We start from the raw sequence: 13,083 nt of genomic DNA, 5'->3' as shown, positions 1-13,083 counted from the left end.
GGAGTATTGGATATACCAAAAACAGTAATACTAAGTCTCACATTGAGAGATGTTACTGGTGCCTGCTCGAGCAAATCGATGAGCAACGGGATGACAGTGACAGTGAGAGAATGAGCAGAAAGGCACGGGATAGTTAGAGGAAAGCATGCATTTCTAAGAACAGCCGCATTTCTAAGAACAGCCGGCAAAGCGGAGCAGTTTCCTGGCAGAAGCGGATATTTTGTCAGGGCTCGGGTGAGCAGCTGCCCAGGGCACCACCCCTCGGGAGGAGACTCTGGCTGCTGGGCGGTGGCCAGTAGGTTCCCACGGCCTCTCACATTATTTTCCCAAACTTTAAAGGATTGTTAACAAATCTCTTGTACAGTTAAAGAGGGTGAGTTTCAGAGACACTGAGAGAAGTAGGTAATTTCATTTAAAAAAAAAAAGAAGAAAGACAAATGGACTCTGAAGCAGAAAAATGCTGAACATCTCTACCTAAATTTAAGATTCTCTGAGTTCACAGAAACTGTCCTGTGGGAAGTGATATTTCTAGATCCACAAAAATTGTTGAGTTATGTGCAAAGTCAGAGCCCTGTCTTTGGATTAAAAAGCTGGTAATTGGGAAAAGGCAGGGTGTGACTGTGGAAATAAAAGGCAGGGTGTGACTGTGGAAATAAATTGGTCGGAATAGGTATAAGGAGCCTGCAGCTTGGAGGCCCTGTGGCAGCTGCCCAGGGCTCCTCAGGAAGCGGGGACGTTCTGGCCCCTCCCCACCAGCTCTTGGGGCTACTTGGACAGGAGGTCCCTCAGGCACTACCCCAATCATCTGCAGGAAAAGCCTCAACTACGAGGACCTCTTCCTCCCAGTCATACCCTTCTCTGGGCAGAGATACCTGAAGGTGGATCGTGCAGGTACACGCATCTCTGGTGGTCGTCATCCTACTTACAGAGCTCCTAGTGGGCTGGGCTGAGGGTACAGCCCATATCCTGGCCCTCGGCCACTCTGCCCCAGGCCCCTCTCTCTACTAGTGCTTAATCCAAAGTGCAAATCCCACTCTCCTTCTCGCCTGAACATCCTGCCCCAGAGTCTGTTCAGACAAACCTGCATTCACCATCTTCGAATGGCCACTGTGAGGGAGGAATGCACACATGACTTTCCCTTGGGTGGCCGGGCGAGACAGGGGTCACCATTAAGTGTGAGGCTTCAGTGCCGAGTAAACTAAGATGATCAGTACATATGAGGACATCCCAAAGCAGAGGAGGTAGAATGGGGAATAGGACAAAGGAGAGATGGAACAGAAGTGAAACTGTCTGGATGATGTGAGAAGTGGGGGAGAGCAGCTTGGGACCAGCAACAGGGACACAGCAGCAGAGAGGACCCCAGCAGAGGCACCTCTGAAGCCACAGCTATAGAAGCCAGCTGAGAGGTGAGACACTGTGTGAGCACATGGCACTGGCAAACCCTCCAAAGGGCAGGAGAGAATGAAAGCATCCGGGAAGGCGAGAGGAGAAACACCACACACACAGCCACGCTGGAATGGACCAGGAGGAGGCGCGAAGCAAGTAAGGAGTGGGGAAGGTGACTGGACAAAGGGAGAGAAATGTTTTACTGCTCTTCTCTGAAGGAGAAATGTGGGAGGAAAAGGACACTTATTACCAGATAGGTGTGTGCGGGAAGGGTATTAGCAGACAGATTTTATCTCGGTACAGAGCAAAGGGGATGAGCTGAGGACAGGCGGGGCAGAAGGACCAGAAGCAGGTTAAAAGTGGTGCTGAGAGAAATCCACTAAGACAGGCAGAGGGGAAGAAGTAGCCCCGAGACCAGTCAAAGGGGAGCAGAAGAATCTCAGCCTCTCTCTGCAAATGCCAAGGACCAAAATGGAGAGAACCACGCTGAGGGGGGTGAGTTGGCGCGTGGTGTGGGCGCTGTAGCAGAGCGACAAGAGGGGGAACCTGAGAAGACTTGAGGCACAGATCTGAAATGCCCGCTGGGCAGCTCGGGCTGGACAGTTCCAGGAGCAAATCCAGGAAGTTTGGAGGAGACGAGAGACATTTCAGGGGTGCAGATAAAGGGTTATGTGCATGTTTTACATGCTGGAGACCTGGGTTCAAAACCTGTAACATCACAGCACCCCAGAACCCAGAGGTACTTCCGTGTTAGTCATAAGTGTCTGGTGTGAGAACAGAAGAAAAGAATGTGAATAAACGTGAATTCTTTGTGTGCAAAGAATGTGAATAAAGACAGTTTTCAAAATAAGATCTCAGAGCTATATTCCAAATGTTTGGAATAATTTATTATAGTTCTTCCTAATAGAAAATATCAAAATCCTCCAGCTTTCACATAAGGTGGAAGAGTTATGGGGAAGGGCATCGATGATGAATGGGGCATAATTACTAAGAAATGTGTTTCTAGATGAGGAAAACATGTCACAATGTATTTCTGTGGACTAGTTTAAATTTATACAATTGACTTAATGATTTTACATACTCTTTGGTCTACCTCTATTTTGAAATTTGTACTTTAATGTTGTTCCAGCAGAGAAACAAAGGGTATTTTCATGCTATTTTATAATTCTCTGAGTGAGAATCTCATTTAGATAGAGGACAGCAACAGAAATGAAGATGCGCATGCTCGCAGTGAGATGATGGAAGGCCGGTTTTCGAACAGAGCCAAAGAGAGAGTCAGGCCCAGCAAAGCCCCGCAAACACCTCTTACCTGTGCAGTTCCTCTCCTCCATGTCGAGAGCAAAGCCACTGTTGCAGCGGCACTTAAAACTTCCAATTGTATTTCTGCACTTCCCATAGGTGCACATCCCGGGAAAAGCCTTGCACTCATTGATATCTAAAAGGAAGACGGAGTCGGGATGTAACGAGGGGACAAAGGAGTAGATCCAACATGTAAACATAAATTCAATCATCATGGGAACAAAAGAGAAATGGAGGTTGGGGTGGGGATTCAAGATTTTCAAAGATCACCTTGAGGCCACATAAAAAATTTCATTTCAATTCTGAGATATAGATTTTCTTAAGGCTGAGTTCTTCTCCCTTTTGTTTGACCATTTATTTGGTAGAGTGGCCTGGGGGTGGTGGGGAGGTTGATAATTTTTGCTCCTTTGGCTCCTCAGCTGTGTGTGTCAGAGAAAGCAGAGACTCAGCTGCAGGATGTAAGAGAGGTGGGGCAAGCAGCCTGTTTTTATATCTTTCCTTGAGCATCGGTTTCATGTAGGGGATTTATACTTCTGAATCCACAAATCATTTTTAACCCAGAAAAGAGAGCGGGAAATCACAAGTTTGAGACACAAGCACCAAAGGTGGGAGGCAGCCGTGCACCATGGACACTCACCCTTGTAGAAGGGCCTCCCGGTAAGCACATCCCCTCTGTTGGCAAAGCCAGGCCCCCGAGGGCACAGGGCCTCATACTCCTTGGTGCCAGGTTTGGGGCATTCCTCACACTCGGTGCCCCAGGCTGCCCCAACGGCACAGCAGCAGGCATCCATGCGGAACTTCCCCGGGACAGGATGGACACACTCATCTTCATCCCACTTCAAGTAGCACTGCTCCATGCGGATGTCTACATGGGGAGTGAAGACAAAATCTCAAGACTGCAATGTCTACTGAACATGCCTTACCGAATACGTGCTCCATGTGATGACAAGGGATGATTTACTAAGAGGGACCCAGCTGCTGACTTCCTGGAATGACCCGCTCTCCCAGCAATAAGGACAGTCATGTACCAAGGGCAAAGGTCATGTCTCTTCCATTATCAACTTCAGGAATAAAATGGTTCTTCATGACAGATCCTGTGCATCATCAGTTATGATGTGTGTTTAATATTGCTCACTTCGAAATGAGAAAAATAATTTCCAGAGCAGATTCTTCTTGTTCACTGAATGTATCAAGTGCCTGGCGAGTGGCCCTCTCAGAGCCCAGTGAAAAACAGCCATGGGTCCACTACAATCTCTTTGTCAAATTGGTAAAACTGCTAAAATAGTTTTAATTGAGGGAAAATAACAATAACTCTGTACTTAAAATTTATCTTTGTAGCCATTTTTACCTCTTGCATCATGGTTTTGTCCCAAGTTATGTAAATCTGTCCTAATCAGAAGCTGAGCTATTTATTTAATTTTGGGTCACACTTGGAGGTGCTCAGGGGATATTATAGGGTGTGAAGGATCTAACTGAGTCAGCTGCATGCAAGGCAAGCACCCTCCCTGTGTACTATCTCTCCAGCCCCTTGAGCTATTTATCTATCTATCTATCTATCTATCTATCTATCTATCTATCTATCTATCTATCTATCTATCTATCTATCTATTGATTGATTGTTTTTTTTTTTTACTTTTTGGGTCACACCCGGCAATGCACAGGGGTTACTCCTGGCTCATGCACTCAGGAATTACTCCTGGCAGTGCTCAGGGGACCATATAGGATGCTAGGAATAGAACCCGGGTTGGCCGCGTGCAAGGCAAACGCCCTACCCGCTGTGCTATCGCTCCAGCCCCTGAGCTATTTTATTTAAACATCACTTTTCCCTTCAACTTTGAAACATATAAAATATTTCCATGTTATAGTCAAGACTCAGTAAGAGCCATCGACAGTCAGGCACTAGGGTGAGTGAGCTGGGCTAAAAATAACACACTATCAGTTAGTCAACGGAGTTGGCCAAACTACAGTCAAACATTTCACTGTTTAATTGCAAATATGAATAGTGAGTTCAGGAAAGGTTGTGTTTAATCAAATAGCATGGTTTGTTTGATAAGAACATTTCTAGATAGTAAAATCTTTTCTAAATCCCAAAAACTGCTTCACCAACTTCTGACTGGAAATGGAAATCTTAGTAAATAGAAGTGTTTTCTATTTGAATTACTGTCAATATGGATTCTTTCAGGTTCTCAATCAGAGGTAACACCAACCTCAGAATCATCCTTAGCCTAGAATTAACATATACTTCCAAATACATTTTTCAAGAAAAAAGTAATGGGGAAATTTTCATTTCAATGATAGAAGATAGAAATCTTCCGAATAAATAGTTCCTTTGACAGACTGGCAATAATGTCAACCAAAAAACCAAGCAAATTGCTATAGTAATCCATGAATCCTGACTGCCTCCAAGACCCGGAGCTGGTCCATTATAGTCAACCTCATCCTGCATTATCACTGCAGATACAAAGCTCTCAACAATACACAGAAGTTTTACTTAAGTATAGTGGCTTAAGAACTCTGGCCTGAATCATTTTTTCCCTGAAATCACTGAGGTAATCCGCTAAGGAAACAATTCTGGTATTAGATGGAAGGAAGGAAGGGGGGGGGAGGGAGGGAGGAAGGGAGAGGGGAAGGAGGAAGGGAGGAAGAGAGGGAGGGGAGGAGGGAGGGAGGGAGGAAAGGAGGTAGAGAGGGAGGAAGGGAGGCAGAGAGGGAGGAAGGGAGGGAGGAAGGGAGGGAGGAAGGGAGGCAGAGAGGGTGAAAGGAAGGAAGGAAGGGAGGGAAGAAGGAAGAGAGGAAGGAAGATCAGGTTATGGAAGGAAGGAAGGAAGGAAGGAAGGAAGGAAGGAAGGAAGGGAGGGAGGGAGGGAGGGAGGAAGGAAGGTGGGAAAGAAGGAAGGAGGAAAGGAAGGAAGGAAGACCAGGTAATTGAATAAAGTCATTTTGTTTAAGAGTGACATTATAGTTTACAGTAGGGCTGAGGTAGGTCAGTGCTGAATTGATTTAGGACAGAGACCCCTATCCATATAGAGTTTGTACTTTCTCTCCATGTCTAAGTTTTTTTATGGGTCCTTTAGTCTCCTTTCACATCCTAAAATAGGTTTGATGCACTAATAAGGGCATGTTTAAACTGTCCCAGACAGCAGTGCAGCAGTATGTGTGTGTGTGTGTGTGTGTGTGTGTGTGTGAGAGAGAGAGAGAGAGAGAGAGAGAGAGAGAGAGAGAGAGAGAGAGAGAGAGAGAGAGAGTCAGGAGTCAGTGTGCCTGTGTATGAGGTGATTTGAGATAAAAGAGTGTCCTTTCAGGGTCAGCAAAAGCCCTCTGCCCTGTGCTGCTGGGATGTGCTTCATTCATGCAGTACCCAAATCCAAAAAATAAGTAGTTTAAAAATGAATAAACAGATAAACACAATTTATTATTGGAAGTGCCTGGCAGTCCTTATTCAGAAGCATGATGATGTTTCTGTGACCAGAAAAATGTTGCATAAACCCAACTTGCATGTGTGTCAATATGATTGTGGTAGAACTGATTCATTAAAGCCATCCTTTAGCTCACAGTCATATATGAGGACTTACTATATGAAAAGCATTAAAATAAACCTGCCTGAGTGATCCTGTGTTTTTATTGTTGAAAATCCATCATTATTTTACATCTGAAATCAAAACACTGACAACATATGAGACACATGTGGTCCGAGAACGTTTAGGTTGACTTGCACAGGAATGAAAACGTGGTTTTGGAAGACTCAGGATGTTAATATGTGTGTGTGAGTCTGTAGTGCTTCACCATTTCTTATTACCACTTCACTCCTTTATGTCACCTGCCTGAACTTTGCCAGCTTATAGGTTTTGGATTCTCAATTTAAATTGATTTCTATGGGAGCAACGTATACCTTGACTGCAGTTCTACATTTTCAGGTGCCAGTTTTTCTTGAACCTTTCACAATCCACCCAAACCACAATCAATTAGTACGACACTATTTCAAGTAGTGAGAAAAGCACTGAACTAAGGATGAAAATAATCACATGCAGTTTAGAAAAACAATATAATAGGTATGATTTGGAGTTAGATTACAATTCACAATTGTGTATCTTCCTTTATAACAGCTTTTTTTGTCACCGATGCAATGTGCTTTCATTAGTGACTTGACCATAAAGGCATGATATTTCATTACCTTAAAAAATAATTTGCTCTACTGATTCCCGACTTAATCTCTGAGAAGAGAGAAGAGAGAAGCAGCTAAAGTTCATGGAAACACCTGTCCCTCACTCTGAAAACTCCAGGGCACCTCGGGAAGCTGGCAGGTCAAGTATTTATCCTATTGAAGCCCCAGCAACTGCACCCACACCTCACCGGTGCAACTACACTGAAGGCGCAACTCCACTACTTCACAAATATTCGCTGCAGAGACGCCAAACAGAGAACAATTTCTGGCACCCTGATGCCCAGGCTAGAACTCTGGGATCTTCCGAAGTTGAGATGGGAAGCCCAACAGCCACACCCAACTCCCATGTCCACTGTCATGTCAACTCATTGGCCCAGACCATAGATCTTGAAGTCTCCAGACTTCAATCCCGATACTTCCTAAATCTTCAACACTGAAATTCCAGTGGGAGCACAGCAAATTCTATGGGAATGTAACATAGAAGCCAACTAGACTCAATAGAAGACTCAAGTAGCAACAAACAACTTTTATTCTTAAGACAAGGACTCAACATCCCTGTGATCAGACATAAAAATTTTCATATAAAACATAAAATGCATTTTACTTATTGATTTTAATATCAGGACTTTATTTTCTAATCACTTTTAACTCTATGAATGTATCAACAGCTGTGGCTCTTGTATACATTAAAACAGATTTAAAATTTTTTAAAAACTTTACTTTTTAAAAATTTTGTAGGTATTTTTTTTAACTTTCTTTTCTGAATTAGGTCCTATAATATACATGATGATTTCCCATGTACAAAATTCCAGCAAAATTTTTCAGGTAATAATATAAAAAAACAACAGAACATGAAAAAAGTAACTGCAATTATCAATAATTCCACATAACTTTACAGTTATATTTTATGCCAAATCATAAATCTGCTGTCAAACAATTAAAAACTTAGCAAAAACATCCTTAAAATAAAAATGTGGGTAGGGCGTTTGCCTTGCATGTGGCCGACCCAGGTTTGATTCCTCCGTCTCTCTCAGAGAGCCCACCAAGCTACCGAGAGTATCCCGCCCGCACAGCAGAGCCCGGCAAGCTCCCCGTGGCGTATTCAATATGCCAAGAACAGTAACAACAAGTCTCACAATGGAGACGTTACTGGTGCCTGCTCGAGCAAATTGATGAACAGGAGGACAGTGATACAGACAGTGCTACAATTTAGAACTCATGTTTCTTTTTCAAAGAAAATTCAAGTTTAATCAGGCATGACATTGATCAAGAAATAGGCCAAGAAAACGGCGTTAAAAGACAAAATTTCTTCATTTGAAATATTTAGAAAATTGGGTCAGAAAGATAGCTCAAAAGGCTGAGTCATGGCTGGCATGCATGAGGTCCAGAGTTTGACCCCTGGCACACAGAGGACAGTCTCACCAGGAATGACCCCTCTGTCCTCAGCAAGGCTGGGGAAGCTAAAAAAAAAAAGGGAAAAAGAAAAATAATCATTTGCGAAAATTTAAATTCTGGCTTGTGAGTTTGTTCAATGAGCTCAGGGCATGCTCTGCATTTAGGATGTCTGGACTTTCATCCCCATACCACATGATCCCAGAGCACCTCTGGAGTGATCCCAAAGTACAGAGCCAGGAATAGCTACAGCAACATTCTTGAACACTACCCATTATGGTCCAAAACAAAACAATTCTAAATGTGATAAAAGAAGGCAGTAAATATTTTCAGTTTAGCTTTGTCCTTGACTTTTCCCATTGTCTTGTATGAAAGCACAGCTACCAAGGGCTGGTGAATGTTAACTTCTAACAGACAATCTCTAATTTTTCTTCTATGTTCAAAATACAGTCTCTTGCCTGCACACCTGGCTGTCTTCCCTGGGGCCCCTCGGAGGGGATGGGCTCCAGCTTCCCTCCCCGTCCCAAGCAGAGCTCCCGGTGGCTGAAGACCACTGGAACTTAGCCACAGCCATGCTCAAGGCCCCTCTCCACACGTTTGGACAAGCCTCACACATGAAGGTACCGGCAGAGGAACCCAAGTTGTATAATCCCATCAACGGCCAACATCCAGAGACTTAAAAGCAAGCTCCCAGAAGCGCTTGGCCGCTCTGTGGCCGCAGGGTATCTTATAACCAACTTTTCCTTCGGGGAGAAATTCGAAAGCTACTGAGAGCTTCCTGACCGCATGGGACAGCTTCGCAAGCTTCCCATGGTGTATCTATATGCCAAAGCAAGTAACCAGCTGAATCTCATTCCTGTGACCCTGAAAGAGCCTCCAATGTGGCATCGTTGGCCAAGAAGAGAAAGGCTTCTAAAACCTCAGGTATAGGATAAATGTAGAGGTTACTGAGACCGCTTGAGCAACTTGACGATGAATGGGATTTTGTGATCATGACTGTGATCATTCAAAATACAGTTTTTAAAAAAATATTTTGCATTTTAATGAATCATCGTGAGATACAGACTTTCATGATTGCGTTTAAGTCAAACAATGTTCAAGTACCCACCCCTCCACCAGTGTCCATTCCCCACCCCAAGTGTTCCCAGTATCCCTTCTCCTACCCCCACCCCTTCCCACCTCCTGTCTCTGTACCAAGCACAATCCTTCTTACTCTCTCTGTCCTTCAAATTACATAGGTCTTTTATCCCACTTATTGAGTGTGAAAGATGGAAAACCCATCTCAAAATACCTGATTAAAGAAATTGCTGACCTTGGAGAACAATTTGCGAACAGTACCAACTTTCTCTATTATACATAAATGATTCATTTAACATCATGCACCTTAAAAACCCTTAGTGATTTCCCACCCTCCCCTACTTCTCTCTCCCATACTTAAAAGTCCATTTTTTAGCTGCTGACCCAACAGCTTTGAACTCGTCATTGCCCACAGAATAAGAAAAACATTCATGGCTTGTTTCATGCATAAAATACAGGAGGACATGAGCCTTACCCAAACACACACGGCCAGTTCCATCCAGTGTGAGACCTTCAGGACATTCACAATGAAAAGACCCTTTGCTATTGACACAGCGTCCATTTGGACAGACGCCAGGAAACACCTCGCATTCGTTAACATCTGCAGGGAAATGAAGCAAGCAGCAGGATAAAGATATTACAAATAGAAAAAGCAGGTGTAGCTTTGCTTCCCCAATAGTGCACTCAACCTGAAATACAATGTGGATTAGTACTTGACTTAAGCAGAAATATTCTACCACATACCCACCGTACCAGCTGTGAAAATTACCACAGCCATTCCCATTCATCAAAACACAGCCCAGACAGGTTCCTTTACCAGCTGTTTTGCACCTTAAAAGGCTACTGAAAACTTACCCAACGGCATAAAGAGGATGATGGGTCTGAAGTTGATTATTCTCAAGTGTTATGATTGATAACATGATTTTTTATGAGAATTTCAAGTTTTTGGAAAGGAGTGTAAGGATGAAAGTCAATGTAGCGGCTGATCTAAAGATTCACAATATCATTCGAGAATGCTCACCTTCACATGTAACGCCTTTAATCCTGGCAAACCCTCTGTGGCAAGCTGTATCTGTGAGAACAACAGGACATGTTTTTGCTTCATGATATAAGAAAATGCAATTGTTTCTAGTTCCAGGAACAGTATAATGGAATCTAAATAGGATCAAAAGCTATTTTGATCCTATTTAGATTCCACAAGCTGGAGTTCCACCTGCCTTTCACTTCAGCATTGCATGACATTGCATGGGAGTGATCTACTGAGACTCTCATTATTTCCTCTACACTCCACTTATTTCTCCTTCTGATGGAATCACCATGAGATATAGTTACAAAGCTTTCATGTTTGAGTTTCAGTCATACAATGATCGAACACCTATTCATCCACCAATATACATTTTCCACCATCAATGTACCCAGTATCCCTCCCTGCCCGATCCAAACCCTCTTCCTGCCTCGATGGCAGACAAATATTCTTTCTCTTTACTATGGGTATTATGATTTGCAATACAGATACTGAGAGGCTATCATGTTGGCCCTTTATCTACTTTCATCACACATCTTTCATTCCGAGTGATCCCTCCAACCATCATTGACTTAGTGATCCCTTCTCTATCCCAGCTGCCTTTTCCCTCGGCACATGAGGCAGGTTTCCAACCATGGAGCGATCTTCCTGGCCCTTATCTCTACTGTTCTTGTACACCCATCCATTTTTCACATACACGCTGCTCACTAATTATAAGAAAACAAAAGGAAGAGTTGTCATGTTGGGGATAGAGGCAAATAAGGCTACTATAGGGTATGGATATTGGACCGGCAGGTGGATTCGTTGACTTTTAAAACACCTAAAACTTTGTCTACTATAAAAATATAAATAAACTTCTACTTCAAGAAGCGAGCCAATCCTCCCAGAAAGGACAACGTTCTGGGCAGAGACAGGATCTTACCGTCTTCTCATCATGGAATGTCACAGTTAAAACCATTCCCTGGTTGAGGGGGCACAAAGCTTCCCATGAGAATCCCAGAGCCTGGGCAGGTTCCTACCTAGCTCGCAGCGCTCACAGGGACTCCCCCAGGCAGCACCGAGGGTGGCACAGCATTCAGACTTCAGGGTGGCCCCATTAATGTTCACCTCACAGCGGTTGTCCTGGATGTTGAGCCAACACGTTCCCTTCAGGCTGTCTGGAGAGGAACAGAGAAGGGCAAGGAGCTCTCCTCACTGCACGCACCAGAGGCAGAAGGTCTGCAGCCTCCAGTGCATTTTTTACTTGGAGCATTAAAAGACTGTTAAAAAAATGTAATAGCACATCCATTGAACAGGTGCACGTACATCCAACACAAGTACAGGTCTTTAAACATAGCATTTTATAATATATAGCAGTGTTCCTCAACCTGTCCACATGTGCAGACCCACCTTTACCAGCAGCTAAAGATCACCTGTAAATAATTCAACATAAAGGGTATTCAAGACTGTAATTCAAATATTATACAATATCTCACATGATATGTTAATATAATTACAGCTACCAGTTCTTCAGGAGTTGAATCACTGAGCATGATTTCATTGGATTTAGTACTTGAAAACACAATATCAAGATCATGATTTATATAAAAATACTATTTTTTAATGACAGAGTATCTTGATATTTAAGATTCTGTCCAGTGAAATTTCCCCAGTAGTTTCATTCTCAGTGTCCCCAAATAAACTACACACAATTTCTGTTTTATCAAGAGAATGACAAGTGTTTTTCCAGTTGAAAATAATTATTTCGTGAATAATCTGAACAAAAATTACAAGATAAGGAAGATAAAGTAAACCACTTATAAATAGAACACTAAGATACAATGAGCTGATACTATTTTATTCCATACATTTTCCCAATGCAATTATATTATATATATATATATATATATATATATATATATATATATATATATATATATACGGGCTGGAGTGATAGCACAGCGGTAGGGCATTCGCCTTTCATGCGGCTGACCCGTGTTTGATTCTTCCGCCCCCTCTCGGAGAGCCCGGCAAGCTACCAAGAGTATCGCGCTCACATGGCAGAGCTTGGCAAGCTACCCGTGCCATATTGGGTATGCCAAAAACAGTAACAATAAGTCTCACAATGAGAGACATTATTGGTGCTCGCTCGAACACATTGACTAGCAATGGGATGACAGTGACAGTGACAGATATATATATATATGTATAAAACATATATATATGTATAAAACAATAACAACAAGTCTCACAATGGAGACATTACTGGTGCCTGCTTGAGCAAATAGATGAACAATGGGATGACAGTGCTATAGTGCTATATATATAAAACCATATATAACCATCTTAATTTTTTCAGATTGTGATTCCACATCAGATTTAAATTCTTCCTTAATAACTATGGACACACTGGTTTTGCAGCAGTGAGGAGGGCCCTAGTCAAAGTTGCCATGGCAAATACATAAAACTCATGGTAAAAGAAAAAATCATCCGTGAAGCTTTCTGTGCTGAACCATGTTCTCAGCTTAGTACATATGGTGCTGCCATGCAGGTTTCTATGTCTCCTATGGGGTGCCTAGGAATCTGCATTTGACAGGCTCCTCAGATAACTGTGATGGGGGGGTACGCCAAGTCACCTGACAAAACCTAAGTGGCATATTGTGGGTCTATTTCTAACTGTATAGACTATGGACAAGAAAAAAAGGACATTTTTATAGCATTTACTTTAGAACACATTGAATAATATGTGCAGATAAAAATTAAC

General features: G+C 42.9%; 1 protein-coding gene across 1 annotated transcript in view; it reads right to left on the bottom strand.

The window, feature by feature from the left end:
* The window catches only part of FBN2 (fibrillin 2), a 276,352-nt gene that overhangs the window by 77,483 nt on the left and 185,786 nt on the right, over positions 1–13,083 (bottom strand). The window contains exons 21-25 of the mRNA XM_004609828.2: positions 11,360–11,497; positions 10,338–10,388; positions 9,792–9,917; positions 3,323–3,550; positions 2,696–2,821 (exon numbers count right to left, since the gene is read on the bottom strand). Of these exons, the coding sequence (XP_004609885.2) occupies positions 2,696–2,821; positions 3,323–3,550; positions 9,792–9,917; positions 10,338–10,388; positions 11,360–11,497 (669 nt within the window). The remainder of the gene's footprint in view (positions 1–2,695; positions 2,822–3,322; positions 3,551–9,791; positions 9,918–10,337; positions 10,389–11,359; positions 11,498–13,083) is intronic.

Source organism: Sorex araneus, chromosome 6 (assembly GCF_027595985.1).
Source record: "Sorex araneus isolate mSorAra2 chromosome 6, mSorAra2.pri, whole genome shotgun sequence".
In the NCBI taxonomy this organism is placed as follows: Eukaryota; Metazoa; Chordata; class Mammalia; order Eulipotyphla; family Soricidae; genus Sorex; species Sorex araneus.
This window is presented reverse-complemented; position numbering and strand designations above follow the sequence as displayed.